This window comes from Lissotriton helveticus, chromosome 7, assembly GCF_964261635.1.
Source record: "Lissotriton helveticus chromosome 7, aLisHel1.1, whole genome shotgun sequence".
NCBI lineage: Eukaryota > Metazoa > Chordata > Amphibia > Caudata > Salamandridae > Lissotriton > Lissotriton helveticus.
In genome coordinates this window covers 636,395,461-636,419,592 of record NC_136068.1, presented here as the reverse complement: position 1 = coordinate 636,419,592, position 24,132 = coordinate 636,395,461, and the positions used below count along the sequence as shown (strand labels likewise).

At 50.5% G+C, this 24,132-nt stretch overlaps 1 protein-coding gene across 1 annotated transcript; it reads left to right on the top strand.

Annotated features, from left to right (window-relative positions):
• Nucleotides 1-22,305: 22,305 nt before the first annotated feature.
• LOC144766939 (claudin-4-like) lies at nt 22,306-23,748 on the top strand. The gene has a single exon (XM_078650627.1). It carries the CDS (start codon nt 22,850-22,852, stop codon nt 23,504-23,506), a length of 657 nt encoding a protein of 218 aa, XP_078506753.1. The 5' UTR covers nt 22,306-22,849; the 3' UTR covers nt 23,507-23,748.
• The last annotated feature ends 384 nt before the right edge of the window (nt 23,749-24,132 follow it).

Genomic DNA, 24,132 nt, shown 5'->3' with positions numbered 1-24,132 from the left:
CTCCCGTGTCGGGCTGTCTGCGCTCACCATGCCGGGCTGTCTGCTCTCCCTATGTCGGGCTGTCTGCGCCACCACTCCAGGCTGTCTGCGCCCCCAGGTCAGGCTGTCTGCGCCCCCAGGTCAGGCTGTCTGAGCCCCAGGTCAGGCTGTCTGTGCTCCAGGTCAGGCTGTCTGCGCCCCCAGGTCAGGCTGTCTGTGCTCCCAGGTCACACTGTCTGCGCCTCCAGCTCATTCTGCCTGCGCTTCCGTGTCGGGCTGTCTGCGCCCCCAGGCCAGGCTGTCTGCGCCCCCAGGTCAGGCTGTCTGAGCCCCAGGTCAGGCTGTCTGTACTCCCAGGTCAGGCTGTCTGTGCTCCCAGGTCAGGCTGTCTGCGCCCCCAGGTCAGGCTGTCTGTGCTCCCAGGTCACACTGTCTGCGCCCCCAGCTCATTCTGTCTGCACTTCCGTGTCGGGCTGTCTGCGCCCCCAGGCCAGGCTGTCTGCGCCCCCAGGTCAGGCTGTCTGAGCCCCAGGTCAGGCTGTCTGTGCTCCCAGGTCAGGCTGTCTGCGCCCCCAGGTCAGGCTGTCTGTGCTCCCAGGTCACACTGTCTGCGCCCCCAGCTCATTCTGCATGCGCTTCCGTGTCGGGCTGTCTGCGCCCCCAGGCCAGGCTGTCTGCGCCCCCAGGTCAGGCTGTCTGAGCCCCAGGTCAGGCTGTCTGTGCTCCCAGGTCAGGCTGTCTGCGCCCCCAGGTCAGGCTGTCTGCACCAACATGATCTCTGCTGGATGAAGGTTCTCAGATGTCAAGGGTAACACATTTAAATTGTGGAGTGTTCACAGTGGTGTTGCTGAGAAATTAAAGCACAGTAAGATGTAAAACTGTATTTGAAAACATTTGCCATATAGAGTGCACGGGCAAACTATACCCCTCAGACAGACGTGCAATCATAAAAGGCGACTCCATCATACCCACTCTACCCTCTATGCACAACTAGATGCTTAAGCCCAGCGACTGGCGTTTTAGGAGCATCACTGCAGTCATCACGCCTGACATTCAAACACCACAACGTCCACATCTTTCAGCCTATCACAACCTACGGTGCAGCATGCTGCCTGTCTGCTAACGAGCTTTTCTTCATCGTCTGGGGTACATTTTTACAAAGCAGTGCAGAAATGCAGCAACTCTATAGCGCCCGCCATCTTGAGTGGCATCGACAATAAATGTCTTGCATGCAGTTGTGGTGTTCTCATGGGCCATGCCCTGGTGCCCACCTTACTACTTCCTTGCACTGTAACACTCCGGATCAGAGGTTTGATCATCACTGCAGGCTGATCGTTATTTTCACGTGGGGCAGACTGGAACGGGGCCAGCTTCCTGCAGTGTTTTTTTCCTTCATAACATCCACATTTGAATTCTGAAGCTTTCTCTGGATAGTTGTGATTGGACAGAGTTCTGAACGGAGGCCAGGCGTGTTCACACATCTGGCTGCTTAGGAACGGAAGGATGTTCTTGTTGCAGATAGAAAAAGAAAAGAAAGATTCTCTAACATTGTTTAGGCCTTCGGTTTATTTCAGTACAAATGTGGCCAGTGTTAGGGAAATCCTTTTTGGTACGTCTCTGAAGGAATCTGTCTAAAGTTCTGGAGGGATCCCTCAAGACTTTTTAAAATGTGTTTCACAACAATGAAAAGATTGTCCCTTTTCTCATGAACTGAAAGCACACATGTTGACTCATTCAGCTTCCTCTCTCCCTATTGCTTCTTCTGTTAAGTGGTGTCGAGCTGAAGAAAGTGGTGTTTAAGCAGAAGGATGTGGCAGGTTCCCGTGGAAGTGGCTTGAAAGGAATTTGCCTGACTGGTGGTTTGGCGATTTTTGGTGTCGCCACTACTGGGTAATGTGTTGCAATCTGATTTCAAGAATAGTGTTCAAATTACTGTATCCTTCCTCACCACTTCCTGTGTGCTTCAAGAAAGTTTTGCCATCTCATTGCTGCATGTACACCGCATAGTTTGACTCAGCATCCCCTTAACAGGCCATTACACGTTTGCTACTGCTCTTCCCTTTTTAGGTCGAGCCTTGGCAGTGCATGCGCTACTCTGTGAGCAATGCTGTATTGAAGTATGTACTTGAAGCCCCACCCACTCTCCAACCATATTTGTCATTGGCTTGTGTCATTGCCCTTTTTAATTGCTGGCTTCTGATTCGTTAGTAGGCTTGTTAGTCCATCCTTAGTACCGCCTTCTCTTCATTTGTAACCTCCCATGAAGATTGTCTCTTTTACTTCGCTTGTTACACGGTACGCCTTCTTTAGTCTGTAAGCACTATTTTCTTTAATGAGTTTCTCTTACTGCAGAGGGTCTCTCAGTCTCAGTTGAGACCACCGTCTTGTTTATTTAACTCATAGCTAACAGGGAACTATTCAGGGGCCAGAGGAGACAGAAGGGGGCAACTCAGCAATGCCTTCAAGCATTTGGAATGCAATAGGTCTCACATTTGCGAAAGTTGAAGCTATTGGTATTATAAATGACAATGCCTCTTTTTTATGTTTTAAAAACCAAAATATAAATATAAGGCATTGTCACTTACAATGGTAATAGCTCAAACTTGCGTAAATGTGAGACCTATTGCATTGCAGATGCTTGTTCTGAGTGTGTTGTGCTTCTTGTATGTTTAGGTATGTTTACGGACAGTGTACAGCAGTCCTTTAATCCTCTGACTGTCCCTTTAGTGCATTAGCTACTTGTGTGATACTTGTCCTGTATGAGTGAGAGAATCATGTGGGGCCAGATGTATGACCCTTTTTAGCGGTTGCAAAAGGGCAATCAGCCTGTTTGCGCCGGCTAAAAAGGGTTGTTTTATGTACAACCCTAATTTATGAGTGGGTAACCTAATACTGACTAGCAAAATAGGGTTTGCGACTCATTATTAGGAAAGGGCGTAGAAATGATGTGCCTTTCAAATAGCGAGTTGCACTGGTATGTACAATTGTTTTGCGACCGCAAATGCCGTCGCAAAACAATTGCAGTTATCACCTAACTCAAGGAGATGGTAAGACAATTGCAAATGGGAAGGGGTCCGCAGGGGAGCCCTTCCCATTTGTGTTGGGCAGCAAAATATTTTTTAAGAGCAGACTGTGGTCCCACGGACCACTGCCTACTCTTAAACATTGAAAACAGAGACATTGCATTTTTCTTTTTTAAATGCATTCCATTTTCCTTTAAGGAAAGCGGGCTGCATTTTATTTTAAAAAACTGCTTTATTAAAAAAGCAGCCACAATCATGGTGGTCTGCTGACTCCAGCAGGCCACCATCCTATGAGTGCTGACAATTCCAAATGGGTTACAAATTGCGACCTGTCTCATTAGGAATCGCAAACAGTGTCTTAAACACTGTTGTACATTCCATTTTGTGTGTCACCAATTGCAAGTTGCAAAATGTCACAATTTGCAATTCGCAAAATGCAATGGTCGTATATCTGGCCCCTGATGGAGCCACCTGCCCTTAATTTATCCCTTCCGTTACGGAAAGCTGTGCTGATACTGTCCATGTCAGGAAACATGGTTTCGCCCTGATGTCATACGCAGATGATTCCCAATTTATAATCTCGATAGCTAAACAACCTGAAGACACGGCTGTCAGGTTTCATGCATGCCTTGCTGAGATCATGACCTGGATGAACCAAAGCTTCCTAAAAATCAATACTGACAAGACGGAGGGCATTGAGTTTGGTCAGGGGCGATCCCTGTGGAATGACTCCTGGTGGCCAGTGAGAGCCGGAGAATGCCCCAGCCCTGTACCCAAGGTCAGAAACCTCGGAGTCATTTTTGATAGCCAGTTACACTTTTCCGCTCAAGTAAATAGTCTTACCTCTTCCTGCTTCTTCCTAATAAAAACTTTGAGAAAGATTTTTCCTTTCATTGCTCAGGAATTACAAAAGACAGTGGTGGTGGCTCCCTGCTAGCTAAGCTTGATTATTGCAATGGCTTGCTGTTGGGGATTAACAAAACCCAGATGAGTAGGCTGCAGTCACTGCAGAATGCTGCCGCGAGGCTGCATCTAAATATACCTAGATGCCAACCAACCTCTGCTGGAATTAGAACACTTCACTGGCTTCCCGTACAGCAACGTGTGGAATTCAAGGCATTGTACCTGGTCCATAAAGCACTTTACGGGGGAGGAGCTAAAGACATCCAAACATTTCTTAGGCCCTATACCCCAGCTCGTGCCCTAAGATCCAGTAAGTTGGGCCTTCTCCACATTGATGGGATTGGGAGAGTGAGATGGGTTGGAAGAACTTTCTCTAACTGTGCAACAAAGTTATGGAATAAAATGCCAACAGCCATGCGATTTCAGTCTAACAGACAATCTTTTAGGAAAGATCTGATGACCTTGCTGTTTGCCTCAATATAGCTCCTGTAACGTAGGCTGCACCACTTCCACATACACCAGCGCCAAGACGCCACGGCATTCGAACGCTTTATAAACACATATCCTATCCTATCCTATGTTGTACTTGTGCCGACAAGCGCAGTATATAAATTCCCACTGCACAAAAGACAAAACAATTCATATTGCCTATTCTCACTTTAATGAATGACTTGAACAAAAGAGTGAACTCTCACAAAATATGTGCGCAAAGTTTACTTGTTTTTTTTTTTTAAATAGCAGATTTTTGAATGGACTGGATGACTTTGTAACATTTTAAAGCATACCTAACAAGTGGCTCTGTGTCATGTAGAAACACCTTCAGACAATTCTGGCATTTTAGACACCACTTTGAATTTTGGGACTTTGAACCCATAAAGAAAGTGTTCAGGAAAAAATACAAGCTCCACAATGCAATATTCTGTTGACTGAAAAGTAAGGAACAGTTGAAATGCCCTTCACAGACTAGTAAAATGTAAATTAAAAATGTGTTCCTGACTTTCTGCCTGTTCTCTTGAGGGTTAAACAGCCCAGTGGGTGAGAGGGCAGACATAGCCTTGCAATTGTAAATAGAGACAGCTTCGAGAAGCACAGACACCAATAAAAGGGAAAACCATGTGCTGGCATCCAGCCGGGAGGCCTGCCTTTGACCCTGCCTTGAAATGGCTCAGCACTTGATTTAGATTCTGCCCCCTAAGGACTACCAGTTGTTATGCTATTGTATTTGTTAAACACTAGAGTTGGGCGAGCCAATAGAGTAACAGGGAGAGTCAAGCCAGAGCTGAGTTAAGGGTCCGCTTTGGCTCTAAGAGCCTGTGCACGAGCCAAGCCTAGAAAATATTTGGCATGTAAATTATGCGGCAAAGTTACATGAGAAACGATGTTGCCTTAGAACATCAGATTATTTGAGAAGCAGTTATTAAAAGTGAGAGTTTTTAAACTTGAAGTGAAAAAAACATTTCAGCCCCAAACCTGGTGACAATGATATTAGTGAAGTAAGATGCAAGTCAGGGGTCATGTGCACTCTATCTTTGGCTTCGATTCTTATTATAAATGGAGCAACATTATGGGGTATGAAACACATGAGGTTTTGTACAGCCCACCTTCTGAACTCACATATTTGAAGGGTCTCTCATTTCTCATAATGAAGAAAAAGGAGGCTTAGTGAAAAAAAAGCATTTGCCTAGAATCACACAATTTAATCCAGCAGGAAAGCCAAGATTAATTCCATATTTTTAAGTGTCACAATGCAATTCAGCCTCTAGACGGGTATCTCTTTCTAACATCAAAAGTTACTGCTATGTCCTAAATTCATGCAGCATGAAAACAGAGTATGAGTAACTGACAGACACCACATTTTATTTTCCGCAGATTTTTGTACTGGAAACCTTGTTCAAGGACATTAGGGCGCTTAACAACAAACATACGCTATGTTACATTTTTTTTCTCAACACAATGAGATTTGCTGGGATTTACAAGATGCTGGGACAAGGCGAGGGTTTAAACCTGATTCCCAAAGTTGCTTGGTTGGCACCTGTAGTTACTGCTGGTCCTTTTGCCTCCTGTTAAAGCTCGCCTCGATATGGGCTCGAGGTTCCAAGAGGACCTTGAGCTCACCCTGGGCCAGGCATTAGGCATGAGCCTGGCTCAAGCTGTCAGTGGCTCGCTCACCTCAATTAAGCACATGTATTCCTGAGCTTCATGGCGCAATAGAGGCAACAACATAAATAGGAACAGATATCAAGAGGCAGACAAATAACCTTAATGATTAAACAGTAATATGAAACCGTGTTTCTGCTTCGGAGTTCCCATAGGCGTTGTCTAGATGGAGGTAAAGATTGGGCATTGTACAGTACTGGTGCCCGTGCTGTGCATGTTCTGTGTCGCAGGGAGGTATGCACTACTGGTGCCCGTGCTGTGCATGTTCTGTGTCGCAGGGAGGTATGCACTGCTGGTGCACGTGCTGTGCATGTTCTGTGTCGCAGGGAGGTGTGCTCTGCTGGTGCCCGTGCTGTGCATGTTCTGTGTCTTAGGGAGGTGTGCACTGCTGGTGCCCGTGTTGTGCATGGTCTGTGTCTGGGGATGTCTGCCCTGCTGGTGCTCGTGCTGTACATGTTGTATGTCTGAGGTAAGTGTTCACTGCCTGTGCTGTACATGTTTTGTGTCTAATGCAAGTGTGAACTGCTGGTGCCCGTGTTGTGCATGTTCTGCGTCTGGGGGAAGTGTGCACTGCTGATGATCATGCCCGTGATGTACATGTTCTGTATCTCAGGGAGGTGTGCACTGCTGGTGCATGTGCTGTACATATTCTGTGTCCTAGGGTAGTGCGCACTGCCGGTGCCATTGCTGTACATGTTCTGTGTCTGGAGGAAGTGTGCATTGCCGGTGCCTGTGATGTACAAATTATTTTATGGGTGAAGTGTGCACTGCCGGTGCCCCTGTTGTACATGTTCTGTGTCTGGTGGAAGTGTGCACTGCCGATGCCCATGCTGCACATGATCTGTGTCTTTGGGAAGTGCGCACTGCCGGTGACCGTGCTGTACGTGTTCTGTGTCTCAAGGCAGTGTGCACTTCCTGTGCTAGTACTGTACTTGTTCTGTGTCCGGAAGACGTGTGCACTGCTGGTGCCCGTGCTTTACATGTTCTGTGTCTCAGGGAAGTGTGCACTGCTGGTGCCTGTTATGTACATTTTCTGTGCCTGGGGGAAGTGCGTAATGTTGTGTTCTAGCTTATTCACGCCGGTGGCACAACAGGCGTGCAGCGTGACCATCACGTGACCTGATTAATAAAAGGGGTCTCCGCACGTACGTACGCCAGTTGGCAACGACGTGCTGAGCCACCAACAGTTCCCCAGTGTCTGTGTGATCATTATATATATATATAAGGCCACGTGTTAGGCCCATTAGGTCCCAGGTGCCCCACAAGTGTAGGGAGCCCCCGACACAACAGCTGGCGACGAGGGTGGGCGTACCCTCGCTGTATGTGCAGCACCTGCCCTGTTGAGGCGGCCGCGAGCTCTGCCATCGGCTCGCGGCGCTCGTGCCTTGCAGCCCGCACGCGGTGTGGCCACACGACTGGGAACCAGATCGGGGACTCTGGTGGCAGCGGTGACGTCAGGTGAGCCGCCGTGCCCCGCAAGTGCGCCCGCTCCCTCAGCGCCGCCTCCCACGTCCCTATCCCATGCTGCGGAGCGGAGCCCCAAAGGCGAAGATCTCCGGTACCCTTACCGACTGCTCTGGTGCCCCGGCAGCCTAGTCCCGGGCAGCGCCGCATTCCGGCAGGCGGCCGATGCGTGAAGCGCGCTGCCGGGCGCAACCACGAGGAAACCTTGCTAGGCCCCGGCCACGCCCCCTGCACCTCCATGCAAACCGCGCGGAGCCTCACGTGGCGCAGGCTCCGTCCCGAGGTCCGTGACACGGCGAGGGAGTGAATAATATCCCGCAAGAGGAGGGAGACTTGCTCCACGTGGTGGGTGCTGACCCCCGAACACGGGGGGGAGACCTGAAAGCACCAGAGCTCAGCAAAAGGACTCCTTGGGGACCACAGGGGGCATCACAGAGAAAGCACGCGGAACCCCAACAAATTACGTCACCATAGCACAAGAACACAAAGACTGCCTCCACACGCAGCTTCTGTGCATTTACTCACTCCAAGGCCCAGCGCTCTGCAACGGCTAACAAACACTGGTACCTGCAAGTGAAACTGAACCCAGGAAAACCAGAGTGCAACCGCAAAGGTCCTGCGTTCCTCCAGTGCGCCGTGCCCTTTCACCCCTGATATGGCCACGATACCTCCCATTGAGCCATTCCTGGTGGAGGGCTCGCCGTCATCACTGGCCCCAAAATGGAAGGACTGGGTAGATCGCTTATTAATCTTCTTCGAAGCCACCAAGGTCCACAAAGACCAGAAACAGGCCATGGTTCTCCACCTAGGGGGAAAGGATGTTCACAATATCGCCAAAACTCTAGTGGAGGTACCGCAAAAAACCATCACTCACTAATAAATGTCCTGAACGCCTACTTCGAACCCATGGCCAATCAGGACTATGAGAGGTTCATATTCAGGCAAGCCCGACAGCTGCCGGAGGAATCGTTGGACACGTACCATGCCCGGTTGAAAAGCTTGTCGTCAACCTGTGGGTTTGCGGACGCCACTGAGGAAATAAGGGGACAGATCATCCAGGGATGCTCATCAGCCAAACTCCGGGAACGCATCCTAGAAGAGTCGAGGAAACCCCTGGCGGACATTCTAACCTTAGGTCGAACCAACAAATTATCGAAGGCCCGAGCAGCACATATGGAAGCCGCCCTCCAAGCACCGGTAAAGGCTGAACCAGTCAACAAAGTAACCGTCAAATCACCAACGAAGTGGAACAAGAAGAACACGGGGGCCGCCGTGGGGACGACAGGGAAGACCTGTGGATACTGCGGGGGAACACCCCATCCGGCAGCGGAGTGCCCGGCCAAGGGGAAGCGATGCTCCGGTTGTGGTCGGTTCAATCACTTCGAAAAGGTCTGCCGATCCAAAAAGTATCGCAAACCTCGGCAAGTAGTGAATGCTGTGCCCGAAGGAAACCCCAGTCAGAGTGATATGGACAATGACGAGGAGGAGGAGAGGATCATGCACAAGGTGCACATGATTGGCACCGCGACCCACCCAGCCAGACGACTGCCTCAGTGTGGCATCCGGGTGGGTGAACAAGAGCTCATGGCCGTAGTAGACACTGGTGCGACCATTAACCTCATGGCTGCCACCCTCCATCAAACACTAGACCCACCACCACTCCTGAGTCCATCACCCATCATTGTATTTGCATATAGACAGGACACTCCTCTCAGGATCCGAGGGAAGTTCAGAACATCCATCTCGCATGGGGACCAGTCCATAACCACCAATATTTTCGTGTCAGAAGATGGGCAAGGCATGCTGCTTGGGTGTCAAGCAGCAGAGGACCTGGGAGTAGTCAAGTTTGCGTTTGGAGTGCACCAGGAGTCGATTCAGCAGCTCATAGCGGAATTCTCCGACATCTTCAACGGTATTGGAAAATTCACGGGGAGCAAAGTACACCTCCACATCGACCCCACCGTCCAGGCAGTGGCACTAAGGCGTCGCCGTATTGCCTTCCATCTCAGACCTCTCGTCGAAGAGGAACTCAAGAAGCTGGAAGCGGCAGGAATAGTAGAAAAGGTGACGGGCCCCACTCCCTGGGTGTCACCCATAGTGGTCACACGAAAACCGAAGCAGCCTGGTGCCGTCCGGATTTGTGTGGATATGCGCCTCCCCAACGCCGCCATCAAGAGGGAGCGCCACATAACGCCCACAATTGATGACCTAATAGGAGAAATGGCGGGTGCCAGCTGGTTCTCAAAGCTAGATTTGCGCTCCGGATATCACCAACTGGTGCTCGATGAAGAGTCATGCAACATCACAACCTTCTCGACCCACGCAGGACTCCGGAGGTACACTCGCCTCAGCTTTGGTGTGTCCAGCGCAGCCGAGGTATTCCAAAATGTCATACAAGAACTGATCGCGGACATACCAGGTGTGATAAACGTCAGTGATGACATCATGATACACGCCTGCACCATAGAGGAGCATAACAACCGGCTAGCGCAGGTGTTCCGGAAACTAAGGGGAGCCGGTCTCACATTGCATCGGGAAAAGTGTGAATTTTTGAAACGGAAACTGCAATTCTTCGGATACACCTTTTCCATGGAAGGGGTCAACCCGGACCCAGACAAAGTGAAGGATATCAAGGAAGCTGCTCCCCCCACCACAGTCACCGAGGTCCGCAGTTTTCTAGGGATGGTGAACTACTGTGGGAGGTTCATCCGGGACCTCGCCAACCTCACACTCCCGCTAAGAGAACTAACTAAAGACAACACGCCCTGGAGATGGGGGCCGGAACAGATGAAAGCATTCCAGGAAATCAAAGGAGCTCTGTCAGATTCCACCACGCTGGCCTTCTTTGACCCCCGGAAGTTAACGCTTGTAGCCGTGGACGCTGGTCCTGTGGGTTTAGGAGCTGTCCTGATGCAACGGCAGCGAGCCGATGAGGACTGGACCCCCGTGGCTTTTGCCAGCCGATCCCTTACTGAGACTGAACAGCGATATTCTCAGATCGAGAAAGAGGCGATAGCAATCCACTGGGGGTGCCGACACTTCCACCTGTATGTGTACAGGAAACCGTTTGTAGTAGCCACCGATCATAAGCCTCTGGTCGCGCTCTTCTCAGGAACATCCACAAAACCTCCACCTCACATCGAAAAGTGGATGCTCCAACTTCAAGACTACAACTGCCAAGTGGAGTATCAACCCGGGTCCAGGAACCCCGCAGATTACCTCTCACGGCACCCGCTAGCGGCCACTCCAGAAGAAATGGAGGATGCAGCGGACACCGAAGCATACGTGAGGTGCATCACTGCCCGATCATGCCCGATGCCCATATCGCTGGAAAGCGTCGCGGAGGCCACCCGGAAGGATGACTGCCTACAAAGGGCCCGAATGGCGTTGCAGAACGGGAACTGGCACCGAGCCAAGGAAGAATGGAAAATACTGACGCTTGAAGCGCAGCGCATCATGGAGAGCCTTCATCACGTGAGGGCAGAATTGAATGAAGACGACACCGGATGCCTGTTGAGAGGTCACAGACTGGTAATACCATCATCTCTAACAGCACAAGTGGTACAACTAGCCCATGTTGGCCATCAAGGGATGGTCAAAACGAAATCTCGATTGCGAACCAAAGTGTGGTTCCTCCTCATGGATGACCTTGTGGAAGCCACGGTGAGATCATTTGCAGCTTGTCAGGTCACTGGGGATGCCCCGCGAGAGGCACCAGTCATAGCAGAACCCCGGCCACGACATCCCTGAGAGTGTGTCAGCCTGGACTTTGGCAGTCTCCCGGACGGGCGACACACCATGGTAGCCATTGATGATCACTCCAAGTACCCGGAAGTAGAAATAGTGTCCACCACCAGCGCTGTGGAAGTCATTCCCAAAATCAAGAAGATAATAGCCGCTCATGGAGTGATGAAAGAACTGCGCACGGACAATGGCCCTCCGTTTCAGGGACAAGAACTGGCCAGCTACCTCAGTACGTTGGGAATCCGACACCGCCGAATCACTCCTCGATGGCCACAAGCCAATGGCGAAGTGGAGCGCTTCATGCGAACCCTCAATAAGGTGATACGGATTGCCCACGACAAAGGACAATCATTGGAGCTGGCGATCTTCATGTTTCTGAGGAGCTACCGACAGACGCCGCACACAACCACTGGGGTTGCGCCGGGACAAGTTCTCATGGGGAGAGTGGTTGTGGACTCCATCCCGCATCATCCCCACTGGAAGCCAGACTTATCTGATGAAAACCAAATCGAGGCCAAACGGCAGAAAGCCTATGCCCAAGCCAGCCAACGAAGGAGAGCCAAAGCCTTGCAGATCACCCGCGGAGACTTAGTATTGCTGAAGAATCGGGTCACCACGGGAAGTTCAGGCTGACGTATGAAAAGAAGCCATGGAAGGTGGTCAACGTGAAAGGAACACGCATCATAGCGACCCGAGGCCGAGAGACTGTGACTCGCAATGTGTCCCACTTAAAGCGGTATCATCCTGAAACCCGGGTGGTTGCCGCACCTGGGTCGCCTGAGATCCAAGCACCACCCAGTCCAGCGGCTGTCAGCTCCCCGACATCCAGGGATTGTCACCCAGAGGAAAGGTCTCAAGAGCCGACAGGTGACGATGGTGGTCGCCCCAAAGAATCAGAAGATGTCAGTGCTGAGCAGGGCGTGGGTGGCTCTTTCGCCCACGACAACGAATCACCATCCCCGGCTGGGAGCAGTGTCATGCCGGCCAGAGGGATCTCTCAATATTGGCTGCGGAGGAACCCCGAGCCATCCTGCCGCCTACGGGACTATTTCACGTAAGACTGTTCCATTGCATGTTTAAGTGAATTACCAACCAGAGACTGTTAAGTAAATCTCAGAGACTGAGTGTGATTATGTGTAGTACTCATTTTTCCTGGGTACTTGGCGCATTGTTATTTTTGTTTTTTTTGTGCTTGGGGAGGAATGTTGTGTTCTAGCTTATTCACGCCTGTGGCGCAACAGGCGTGCAGCGTGACCATCACGTGACCTGATTAATAAAAGGGGTCTCCGCACGTACGTACGCCAGTTGGCAACGACGTGCTGAGCCACCAACAGTTCCCCAGTGTCCGTGTGATCATTATATATATAAGTTACAACAAGGGGTGGTGATGGACAGAGTCTCTGAATTAAGCAGAATACTCTCACCCAGTCAAGAGATCAGGGCTAGATCCAACACCGTTTTTTAGCTCATTGCACCATCCCAGTTTCAGAACCTGGCTGTATGCAAATTAGTCTGTCCCTGGCCCAGTGCATCATGGGAACAGGGCAGACCAGACTACAAAAGCCAATTCTTACACTGGGAAGGAAACAAGCTTCCGGGGACCGGTTTCTGGCATTTCAGCCATCTTCGGCCCGGCTTGCTTGAATCCTGATGGTGCAATGAGCAAGGGACTCACATCTGAGTATACCCTTCCACGCTTAGGGTGGACAAAATAATTTACAACAAGGGGTGGTGATGGACAGAGTCTCTGAATTAAGCAGAATACTCTCACCCAGTCAAGAGATCAGGGCTAGATCCAACACCGTTTTTTAGCTCATTGCACCATCCCAGTTTCAGAACCTGGCTGTATGCAAATTAGTCTGTCCCTGGCCCAGTGCATCATGGGAACAGGGCAGACCAGACTACAAAAGCCAATTCTTACACTGGGAAGGAAACAAGCTTCCGGGGACCGGTTTCTGGCATTTCAGCCGTCTTCGGCCCGGCTTGCTTGAATCCTGATGGTGCAATGAGCAAGGGACTCACATCTGAGTATACCCTTCCACGCTTAGGGTGGACAAAATAATTTACAACAAGGGGTGGTGATGGACAGAGTCTCTGAATTAAGCAGAATACTCTCACCCAGTCAAGAGATCAGGGCTAGATCCAACACCGTTTTTTAGCTCATTGCACCATCCCAGTTTCAGAACCTGGCTGTATGCAAATTAGTCTGTCCCTGGCCCAGTGCATCATGGGAACAGGGCAGACCAGACTACAAAAGCCAATTCTTACACTGGGAAGGAAACAAGCTTCCGGGGACCGGTTTCTGGCATTTCAGCCGTCTTCGGCCCGGCTTGCTTGAATCCTGATGGTGCAATGAGCAAGGGACTCACATCTGAGTATACCCTTCCATGCTTAGGGTGGACAAAATAATTTACAACAAGGGGTGGTGATGGACAGAGTCTCTGAATTAAGCAGAATACTCTCACCCAGTCAAGAGATCAGGGCTAGATCCAACACCGTTTTTTAGCTCATTGCACCATCCCAGTTTCAGAACCTGGCTGTATGCAAATTAGTCTGTCCCTGGCCCAGTGCATCATGGGAACAGGGCAGACCAGACTACAAAAGCCAATTCTTACACTGGGAAGGAAACAAGCTTCCGGGGACCGGTTTCTGGCATTTCAGCCGTCTTCGGCCCGGCTTGCTTGAATCCTGATGGTGCAATGAGCAAGGGACTCACATCTGAGTATACCCTTCCATGCTTAGGGTGGACAAAATAATTTACAACAAGGGGTGGTGATGGACAGAGTCTCTGAATTAAGCAGAATACTCTCACCCAGTCAAGAGATCAGGGCTAGATCCAACACCGTTTTTTAGCTCATTGCACCATCCCAGTTTCTGAACCTGGCTGTATGCAAATTAGTCTGTCCCTGGCCCAGTGCATCATGGGAACAGGGCAGACCAGACTACAAAAGCCAATTCTTACACTGGGAAGGAAACAAGCTTCCGGGGACCGGTTTCTGGCATTTCAGCCGTCTTCGGCCCGGCTTGCTTGAATCCTGATGGTGCAATGAGCAAGGGACTCACATCTGAGTATACCCTTCCACGCTTAGGGTGGACAAAATAATTTACAACAAGGGGTGGTGATGGACAGAGTCTCTGAATTAAGCAGAATACTCTCACCCAGTCAAGAGATCAGGGCTAGATCCAACACCGTTTTTTAGCTCATTGCACCATCCCAGTTTCAGAACCTGGCTGTATGCAAATTAGTCTGTCCCTGGCCCAGTGCATCATGGGAACAGGGCAGACCAGACTACAAAAGCCAATTCTTACACTGGGAAGGAAACAAGCTCCCGGGGACCGGTTTCTGGCATTTCAGCCGTCTTCAGACATGAGTCCCTTGCTCATTGCACCATCAGGATTCAAGCAAGCCGGGCCGAAGACGGCTGTAATGCCAGAAACCGGTCCCCGGAAGCTTGTTTCCTTCCCAGTGTAAGAATTGGCTTTTGTAGTTTGGTTTGCCCTGTTCCCATCATGCACTGGGACAGGAACAGACTAATTTGCATACAGCCAGGTTCTGAAACTGGGATGGTGCAATGAGCTAAAAAACGGTGTTGGATCTAGCCCTGATCTCTTGACTGGGTGAGAGTATTCTGCTTAATTCAGAGACTCTGTCCCTCACCACCCCTTGTTGTAAATAATTTTGTCCACCCTAAGCGTGGAAGGGTATACTCAGACATGAGTCCCTTGCTCATTGCACCATCAGGATTCAAGCAAGCCGGGCCGAAGACGGCTGTAATGCCAGAAACCGGTCCCCGGAAGCTTGTTTCCTTCCCAGTGTAAGAATTGGCTTTTGTAGTTTGGTTTGCCCTGTTCCCATCATGCACTGGGACAGGAACAGACTAATTAGCATACAGCCAGGTTCTGAAACTGGGATGGTGCAATGAGCTAAAAAACGGTGTTGGATCTAGCCCTGATCTCTTGACTGGGTGAGAGTATTCTGCTTAATTCAGAGACTCTGTCCCTCACCACCCCTTGTTGTAAATAATTTTGTCCACCCTAAGCGTGGAAGGGTATACTCAGACATGAGTCCCTTGCTCATTGCACCATCAGGATTCAAGCAAGCCGGGCCGAAGACGGCTGTAATGCCAGAAACCGGTCCCCGGAAGCTTGTTTCCTTCCCAGTGTAAGAATTGGCTTTTGTAGTTTGGTTTGCCCTGTTCCCATCATGCACTGGGACAGGAACAGACTAATTTGCATACAGCCAGGTTCTGAAACTGGGATGGTGCAATGAGCTAAAAAACGGTGTTGGATCTAGCCCTGATCTCTTAACTGGGTGAGAGTATTCTGCTTAATTCAGAGACTCTGTCCCTCACCACCCCTTGTTGTAAATAATCATTATATATATAAGGTCATGTGTTAGGCCCATTAGGTCCCAGGTGCCCCACAAGTGTAGGGAGCCCCCGACACAACACGTACTGCCGTTGCTCGTGCTGTACATGTTCTGTGTCTGGGAAATTCTGCACTGCCTGTGCTGTACATGTTCTGTGTCTGGGGACGTCTGCACTGCTGGTGCTTGTGCTGTACATGTTCTGTGTCTGGGGGAAGTATGCAGTGCCGGTGCCCGTGCTGTTCATGTTCTGTGTTTGGGGGAAGTGCACACTGTCAGGGCCCGTGCTGGGCATGTTCTGTGTCCGGGGGAGGTGTGCACTGCTGGTGCCAGTGCTGGGCATGTTCTGTGTCTGGGACGTCTGCACTGCTGGTGCCCGTGCTGTAGATGTTCTGTGTCTGGGGGAAGTGTGCACTGCTGGTGCCCGTGCTGTGCATGATCTGTGTATGGGGGAAGTGTGCAGTTCTGGTGCCCGTGCTCTACATGTTCTGTTTCTGGAAGAAGAGTGCACTGCCGGTGCCTGTGCTGTGCATGTTAAGTGACTGGGGAAGTGTGCACTGCTGGTTCACGTGCTGTACATGTTCTTTGTCTAACGGAAGTGAGCTAAGCTGGTGCCCGTGCTGTGCATGTTCTGTGTCTGAGGGAAGTGTGCCCTGCCGGTGCCCTTGCTGTGAATATTTCGTGTCTGGGGACGTCTGCACCGCTGGTGCCTGTGCTGTACATGTTCTGTGTCTGGGGGAAGTGTGCACTGCTGGTGCCCGTGCAGTACATGGTTTGTTTCTAGGAGGAGTGTAGCCTGCCGGTGCCATTGCTGAACATGTACTGTGTCTGGAGGAAGTGTACACTGCCGGTACCCGTTCTGTACATGTTCTGTGTCTGGGGTAAGTGCGCACTGCCGGTGCCCATGCTGTACATGTTCTATGTCTGGGAAATTCTGCACTTCCTGTGCCTGTGCTGTACATGTTCTGTGTCTGGGGATGTCTGCACTGCCGGTGCACGTGCTGTACATGTTCTGTGTCTGGGAAATTCTGCACTTCCTGTGCTTGTGCTGTACATGTTCTGTGTCTGGGGGAAGTGTGCACTGCCGGTGCCCATGCTGTACATGTTCTGTATCTGAGGGTAGTGTGCACTGCCGGTGCCCATGCTGTACATGTTCTGTATCTGAGGGTAGTGCGCACTGCCTGTGCCTGTGCTGTGCATGTTCTGTGTCTGAGGGAAGGCTGCACTGCTGGTGCCCGTGCTGTACATGTTCTGTGTCTGAGGGAAGTGTGCACTGCCAGTGCCTTTGCTGTACATGTTCTGTGTCTGAGGATGTGTGCACTGCTGGTGCCTGTGCTGTACATGTTTAGTGTCTCAGGGAGGTGTGCATGGGATAATCATAGTTGGTGCCTTGCCAGTACTTGCTGGTGATGTGATACTCCAGTGTAATTGTGTGGTAATCCTCTCTATTGAGGTGTGAGTGCTGGGTAGTGCTGTGACATTCCTGACCAGTGATAGAGTCGTGCTTGATCTTGATGGGAAAGCTATAGATGGCGAAGTGATAATCCTGTGTGGTGATAACAGCAATGGGCTAATCACGCGCCATACTGTGTCATGTGATAGCCCATCTATTTACTGCGATATTGAGGGCTTGTGGCATCATAGGTCGAGCTTGTGACATGATGGTCCTTTTAGGCTTGAAAGTCTTCCGAACAATCGCCATGTTCTTCTCATTTCACCACTCTGATTGGCCTTGTATGTTTCCATGGGGATCACAAGTCCCCTGACCACTAGTTTTTGTTTGATGTTTCACAGCAGCATTCTCAACTCTTTTGAAAGGTAGAGTTTTACCCAAAATAGTATTATCATGTGTAGTCACTGTCCCTATGATGTGCAGTTGGTGGCAGCCAGTGTGGTACATACTTTTTGCCAGGAGTGGCTCCTCCGCTAATGCTTAGGAGTGTCACCCCACTGCGTTTCAGCAGTGTAAATAAGGAAAAACAAAATATTATTTTTTTTTCCTTGCTGAATCCAGTGTTGTGCAGGCAGGGCTGGGCTGTCATCTCAGCCAGCAGGGAGAGGAGTGGTATGTGCACTTAAGTGTGCATGACAGTTTGGCCAGCCATTTTGGGCCGGCCAAACAGTCATGTGCGCTTAGCATGTTCTCCACCGGGCTGTACTACACAGCCTGGGTGGAAACCATGCACAGGCTTGTAGTCCCCGTCTGCGCACTGAACAAGGCCGCTCACACTATGGTGACAGCAGCATCGTGATTGGCTTAGGGGAGCCTGGGTGCTTCCTGGAAGAGGAGCGGAGGAAAGACAACGTAGGAGAGACAGCATGCAGAAGTAAGTGATTTTTTTCTTTCTTTTTGCCCCTCCTCGCCACCCTGTTCCATACCAGCCGCCACTGCTTATCACCTTCACCTCACGGGCCAGAGCCTGCCTAAGGGCTCTCCTTGGTTTAGGGCTATTCAGCTATATACAGCTTTCCCTCACCTGCTCTCTACTGCCCCCTTCCCTCGCTGCATCCATTGTAATCCAAATGCATGCGCCTAGTTTTGGGACTCACATCTCCTTCATGTATGAAGGAAGGTTTCTTTGTGCCCACCTTCCCTGGATCAATCCCGCTCCAGCAAATCGCACTGGGATTTTTCTGAAGAGCGAAACAAATTTGATGCTCGAAAAGTTTCACATTTGCAATGTTTGTAGACACTGTCCAAGACACTGTCCACAAGGGCCTTCTGACCTCTAAATATCGATTTATGAGAAGCTGCTGAGAGGCAAGAGTAGGCAGTGGTGTACCATAGGCCCCCTCAGCCCCCGCAGTGCTGGTGGGGGCGTAGTTCCAGGGGCCCCCCTCAGCACAGTACCCTGGCCTGAGAGCTTCTGACTGACTCTGGAGGGGGAACCTTCATGTACTTTGCAGGGGGGGGGGTGCCCTTCACTTTCGTTACGCCACTGAGAGTAGGCTGGGGCAATAGGAGTGCCTGGCAGCCTGGGGTACAAGCAGGAAGAGCATAGGAGAATAAGGAACGGGGGGGTGGAGAAACAAGAGGGTTGTGAGTGGGAGGAATCAGGAGGGCACTGGGGAAGGAGCTAGGGGGCAGAGCAGGGGCGAGGAGAATGAAGAGGAACCGACAAGACACATGGAAAGGAGCCAACAGGAGAGTATAGAGAAAGCTATAGAATTAAAGTAGTCCCTAGTGCAGTGCACTGCATTGCACGTGGAAAGGTACACCCTGACAGCCAATTACATTGGATGAAGGAATAATTCTCCTCTGAGACAAGCTGTGATTGAAAGTCTCAAGCCAATGACTGAAAGATGTTGGTCAAAAAAAGCTATTGGTTGAAGGGGGAGGGATGCAAAGCCCACTCTGATGTAAATTGTGAGTAAGAGATCTGTTTGGCAGCTGTGCTGTCTAAACCCAGGCCTAAAAAAGTAGGTAGACTGCTTGACGTGTTGAGAACCTGTCTTCTTTCAAACCGTGATCTCTTTCCCTAGCCGCACTGCTGCAGTGAGGAGCTTGGAGGGACAAATTGTGCTGGCACTTGAGAATTTCTGCCACTGCCCATCCTAATGCAGTATTGCTGTTCTATATAGATCAAAGCACCCTTCATCTCTCCATCTTACACAGAGAGAGATGGAATTAAGCACATCTTCATATGCACGTTGAGATGAGGGAAAATTCAAGAACCCTCGAATTTCAACCTTTATAAAAATATGGCTCGCTCCAGCTCTCTTTCTGTGCCTAGGTTCCCCATAGTGATGTGCTAAGGAGTGCTGCCAGACACTGGTTCCTGTCAGGCCAAGGATCAAGAGGACCTGACCACTTGTACCTCACTATCACCCTGTATATGCCCCTCCCCGTTGCCCCAGCACGTCAGACAGTACTGCCATCACTGCAGGAGTCAAGGGCCCAGGACTCTGCTCCCTTTCACCAGCAGCGACGGTTACTCAATGGAAGCGGAGGAGCGGCAGACCCCCCCTCCCCCACACACACACACACACACAGACACACACACACTCACACACTGCTGCAGAAAGCTAAAAAAATAAAATGTCAATAAAAGTATTTTTTTACTGTTTTATTTTTCCGGCTTTCTGCTGAACAGAGGGTTCAGGGTGGGGCCAGTGCGTCACTGATGCTGATTCCTTCAGGTGCCCCTTCAGTATGAATTGCGCATGTCGGATTGGCCGGCTACCTTGCTATGGCCAAACCAACATGCGCAATTCAACCTCTCCAACCCTGGGTTGGAGAGCAGGCACAGGTCTTCATTGCTCTGCGAAGTGCTGAGCCAGCCTCCTCCAGCCAATCCAGACACTTCTCTCATGCAGCACGGGAGCAGTGTCTGGATTGGATAGGGAACTGTGAGACCTCACGCTGGAGGAGTCTGGAGCTGGGGCGAAGAACACAGAGGACATATTGCAGTCTAAGAAGGCAAGTAAAACTTTTTTTTTTTCATTTTGAAATGTAAATGTTTATGTGTATGTTTTTGAATTTTATTTATGTCAACGCATCATTTTTGTGAATCACCAACCGCCACTGGTCACGGTATATGTGCTCTGCAAGACTAGAGACTCAAAACGCTCTCAGCTACTAGTCTGTCCTACACCATCCAAGTGATGGGTGCCTTCTGAACAGGACCCAAGTGCCATAAGCTGGCTGTCCTGACTTCAATGGAATGTGCAGAGTATGCACAACGTAAACAATTGCATTAGCACTAAGCCCCTCCTCATATTAGACACTGCGCTTGGGCCACTTCTTTCAGAGACACCCATACTGCACGCACACAGTTGTAACACTGACTGGACAATACAATTACTGTGCATCCATGTGCCATAAGGGGTGGCCGGCATGTCTCGCAGGTGGGGGGCGGGTACAGGGGTGTGGCGGGGAGTGTCTCGTGGGGGGAGCGGGTTCAGAAATAAAGAACATTTTTTTAAGTAGCTTGAGGCCGGATCTCGCGTTTTCTGTGCTCCTGTTCTCCTGAGTCCGCTTTCAGGAACAGGAAGCAGGCAGCCAGCCTCCTCTAAGCCAATCACAACGCTGAAGTGCAGTGTTGTGATTGGTCATGGCGCTCAGCCTGGGGCTGTAGGGGTGGGCATGTTTTCCATGCAAGCTGTAATGCAGCCTGCATGGAGAACAGGTGAAGTGCCCATGACTGCTTTGGGCGGCCCAAGAGGGTCAACCAAACAGTCATTGCGCACTTGAGTGGGCAAACTACTCCAGCCCTGACCTGCTTGTGAGGAAACCAGCCCAATCCACCCTCCTGCCCGCAACGGATACATAACATGATAATAAGTGAAAATTACTGTCATGTTATGTTTCCTTTTCTCTCACTGCTTGAAAGCAGTGGGCCGAAGCTCCCCTGCCATAGCGAAGGAGCCACCACTGTGTGCCAGCTACCCTAGACCAGCCTTCAAGAGTAAGCAATGTGCTCGCTCGACCTTGCTAACCCCTGAAAATCAAAATGGAGGATCTCTTCATTCAGTGAGTTTGCATTAGTACCCAGTTCCTGTGATTCCAGGGGCAACTGACAAAGATTGCCCAGTTGCCCTCGAATTCGGTAGGTCCTAAAGCCTCGGTCTGGTGGCTCTGGCGTGGTGATTCAAAATAATCACATGTATCTGCATGTCAGGTCTTTCCATTGTTTTCTCTTTTGTAGGAGCTGGTATTGGGACCAGGGCTCGAGTCGGGGTACCACGCGGGTGGACGGCGTCCCCCCACTTATTTTACAGGGTGGACGCCGTCCCCGCTGCCAAACCGCTGGACGTCACCTTTTTGGCCGCTCTGGGACGAGATTGGAGCCACCTTTCGTGACGTCACTTCCTGTTGTGATGTCACTTCTGTGACAGCGTCCCCCCACTTCTCTTTTTAGGACTTGTGCCCTGATTGGGACTTTACAATAGATGTTCACTAGTGCTGCTTATCTTACAAGACTGTCTGACCTATGGTCTACAATTGTATTAATACAATGTTTAAGCCCTGAAAATGTCTGCTCGGACTTAACACGTGTTGAATGTGCACTGGTGTTTGCCTTAAAATATAAAGATAGGCCTGGAGGTTTTTCTCCTCTTTGAAATATTTCAACCAGGACCAACAGATTGTACATACCACCTATTAGAGACTTTAGGAATTCTCTTTTAGAAAAAGCTCGTGCTTTTGTTAAAGCTATATAGTACAAATTGTTGGGGGAAGTACAAGTGTGTACTGTTGCTTGTCTCATTTTGTTTTCTAACTTGTAATGTAATTGCTTGTGTGACACCCTGTCTGATGATGTCACGACGTGATGTCACGCGGTTCTCCTAGATGCGGACGTTCGCTTTTATTGCCTCTGTCACCTGTTCCTCGCCCTCCCTTCCTCCGCGTTCTCTTTCTCCCCACCTCACGGCTTCCCTCCTCCCGCCCCCGCCTTCCCTCACCTCCTCAGCTTGGCTATATTTCCATTCATTCATTCTTTGGGCCACCTTATCCGACGCTCAGGATAAAAGAAGAGTGAGAGTCCAAGAACAAAGAACAAACAGTATAATAGACACGGACAAAGGACTGCGGATCCAACGTGACGTCAGCGACGCCTTTCTGGGCCGGACGCGCCCTCCTCGACCGCGCCCGCCAGCAGGTGCCTCTTAAAGGACCGCGTGTGCGCGGCGCACCGCACTCAGGAGCCGAGGAGCAGGAGCGCCTGACCCCTTGGGGTCAAAGGATTCCAACGTCGACGAGGCTCAACCTCACTGGAATAGTTCAGGACCCAACTGCACAGAGAGCGGAGACCGCCTGAGAACCCTGGCACTGCCCCTCTTGGAACAAAGCAACCCCAATATTCAAGCAGGGAAACTGAAAACGGACCAATACCCTCCAGGCGCAACTCATGGGCTCGTGCTTGGTCTGCAACCCCACCGCTTAACCACTGTCTATCAAAACAAGCTTCTTTCGAAACAATAAACAAGGAGGCCAATGGGGCTTTCTCCTCAGGAGACATTTCATGGATCACTCTTCGAGTGAACTTTCCAAGACACACAATTAATTGTTGGAGTGCCAACAGGAAGCAGTTGGACGTGACTGTATCAAGTGAGCATTCACACACCTGTGGTGCCCTACGAACTTTCTTGGCACCTGTGTGTGGCAAGTTAGTGTCCCTTCGCCAACCTGCTTGCTGGCACCCTACGGAGATTCCATAAAAACATCCTGAAATTCCTTTGTAAGCTCCACTCAGGGGATACCGTTTCCAAGATGCTGTCCGCCTGGTTTGAGATTATGGGCATCTGTATCAGCATGGTGGGCTGGATGTGCGCCGTCACCTGCTGTGCCGTACCCCTGTGGAAGGTGACTTCCTTCATCGGCAACAACATTGTGGTGGCCCAGCTCATCTGGGAAGGTCTCTGGATGAACTGTGTCGTGCAGAGCAGCGGCCATATGCAGTGCAAGATCTATGACTCCCTGCTGACCTTGCCCCAGGACCTGCAGGCGGCGCGAGCCCTCACGATCATCTCCATCTTGATGGCCATTCTGGGCCTCTTCATCAGCATCGTTGGAGCTAAGTGCACCAACTGCGTGGAGGATGCGGCCTCCAAGGCCCGCGTCATGGTGGTGGCCGGCGCCATCTTCATCCTCTCAGGTGTGCTGTGCCTCATCCCCGTTTGCTGGTCGACCAGCACCGTCGTCCAGGACTTCTTCGACCCAGAAGTGGATGAATCCCTCAAGCGGGAGTTGGGGCCCTCTCTCTACATTGGCATGGGGGCCAGTGTAATGCTGGTGCTGGGCGGGGCCATGCTCTGCTGCTCCTGCCCCCCACGGGATGAGCACCGCAAGCAGCAAGTGGGGTACAGAGCAGCCTCTGCCCGCTCCAGAGCGGCACCTGCCAACTTCAACAAGCAAGACTACGTATGATCATCAACGGAATATCAAAGGAGCCGCAAGATGGATCTGCAAGGAGAAGGGCAGTGGCCACGGATTTCACAATGGAAGTATCCCATCTTGGACATGTTGAGTCTCATTTAGAGTGGGATGGAGGGCCAAACCAGCGGTAGTGCCATGAGGCAGCTGTTGTGTGACTACATTTGGGATCAGCAATATCATCCCTGATTTTGGCTTTTAGGGATATCAGTCGAGAATACATTGTGGTAATCATTATTGACATATTTTGCATACTCTTTTACACCAGTAAAAAGCTGGTGGTAACAGCCAGAGTGCATAATTGTACCCAGCTCCCTATCAGCAGAAATGTGGTATCTCCATTAAAAGCAAAAATGTAAACAACAAAATGTGAGTAAATCTGTTGACCGTACATGAATCACTTTTTGAGCTACTTCTGAACATTGCCGGTCTAATACTGAGGTCAATATACTTGACTGCACACATATCGAACTCACAGCATCTTTTAACAGCATATAATCAGGTCAAGCATATATATGGAACTATAGACTTTCTATCCTTATCTCACATTTATGTATTTTGGTCACCCTGACGATATGGTCATAGTCAATGTTGTACAAATTCAGTTGGATATTTAAACT

What these genes read in the sequence shown, in the direction of transcription:
- LOC144766939 (XM_078650627.1), top strand. Translation starts at nt 22,850, where the DNA reads ATGCTGTCCGCCTGGTTTGAGATTATGGGCATCTGTATCAGCATGGTG.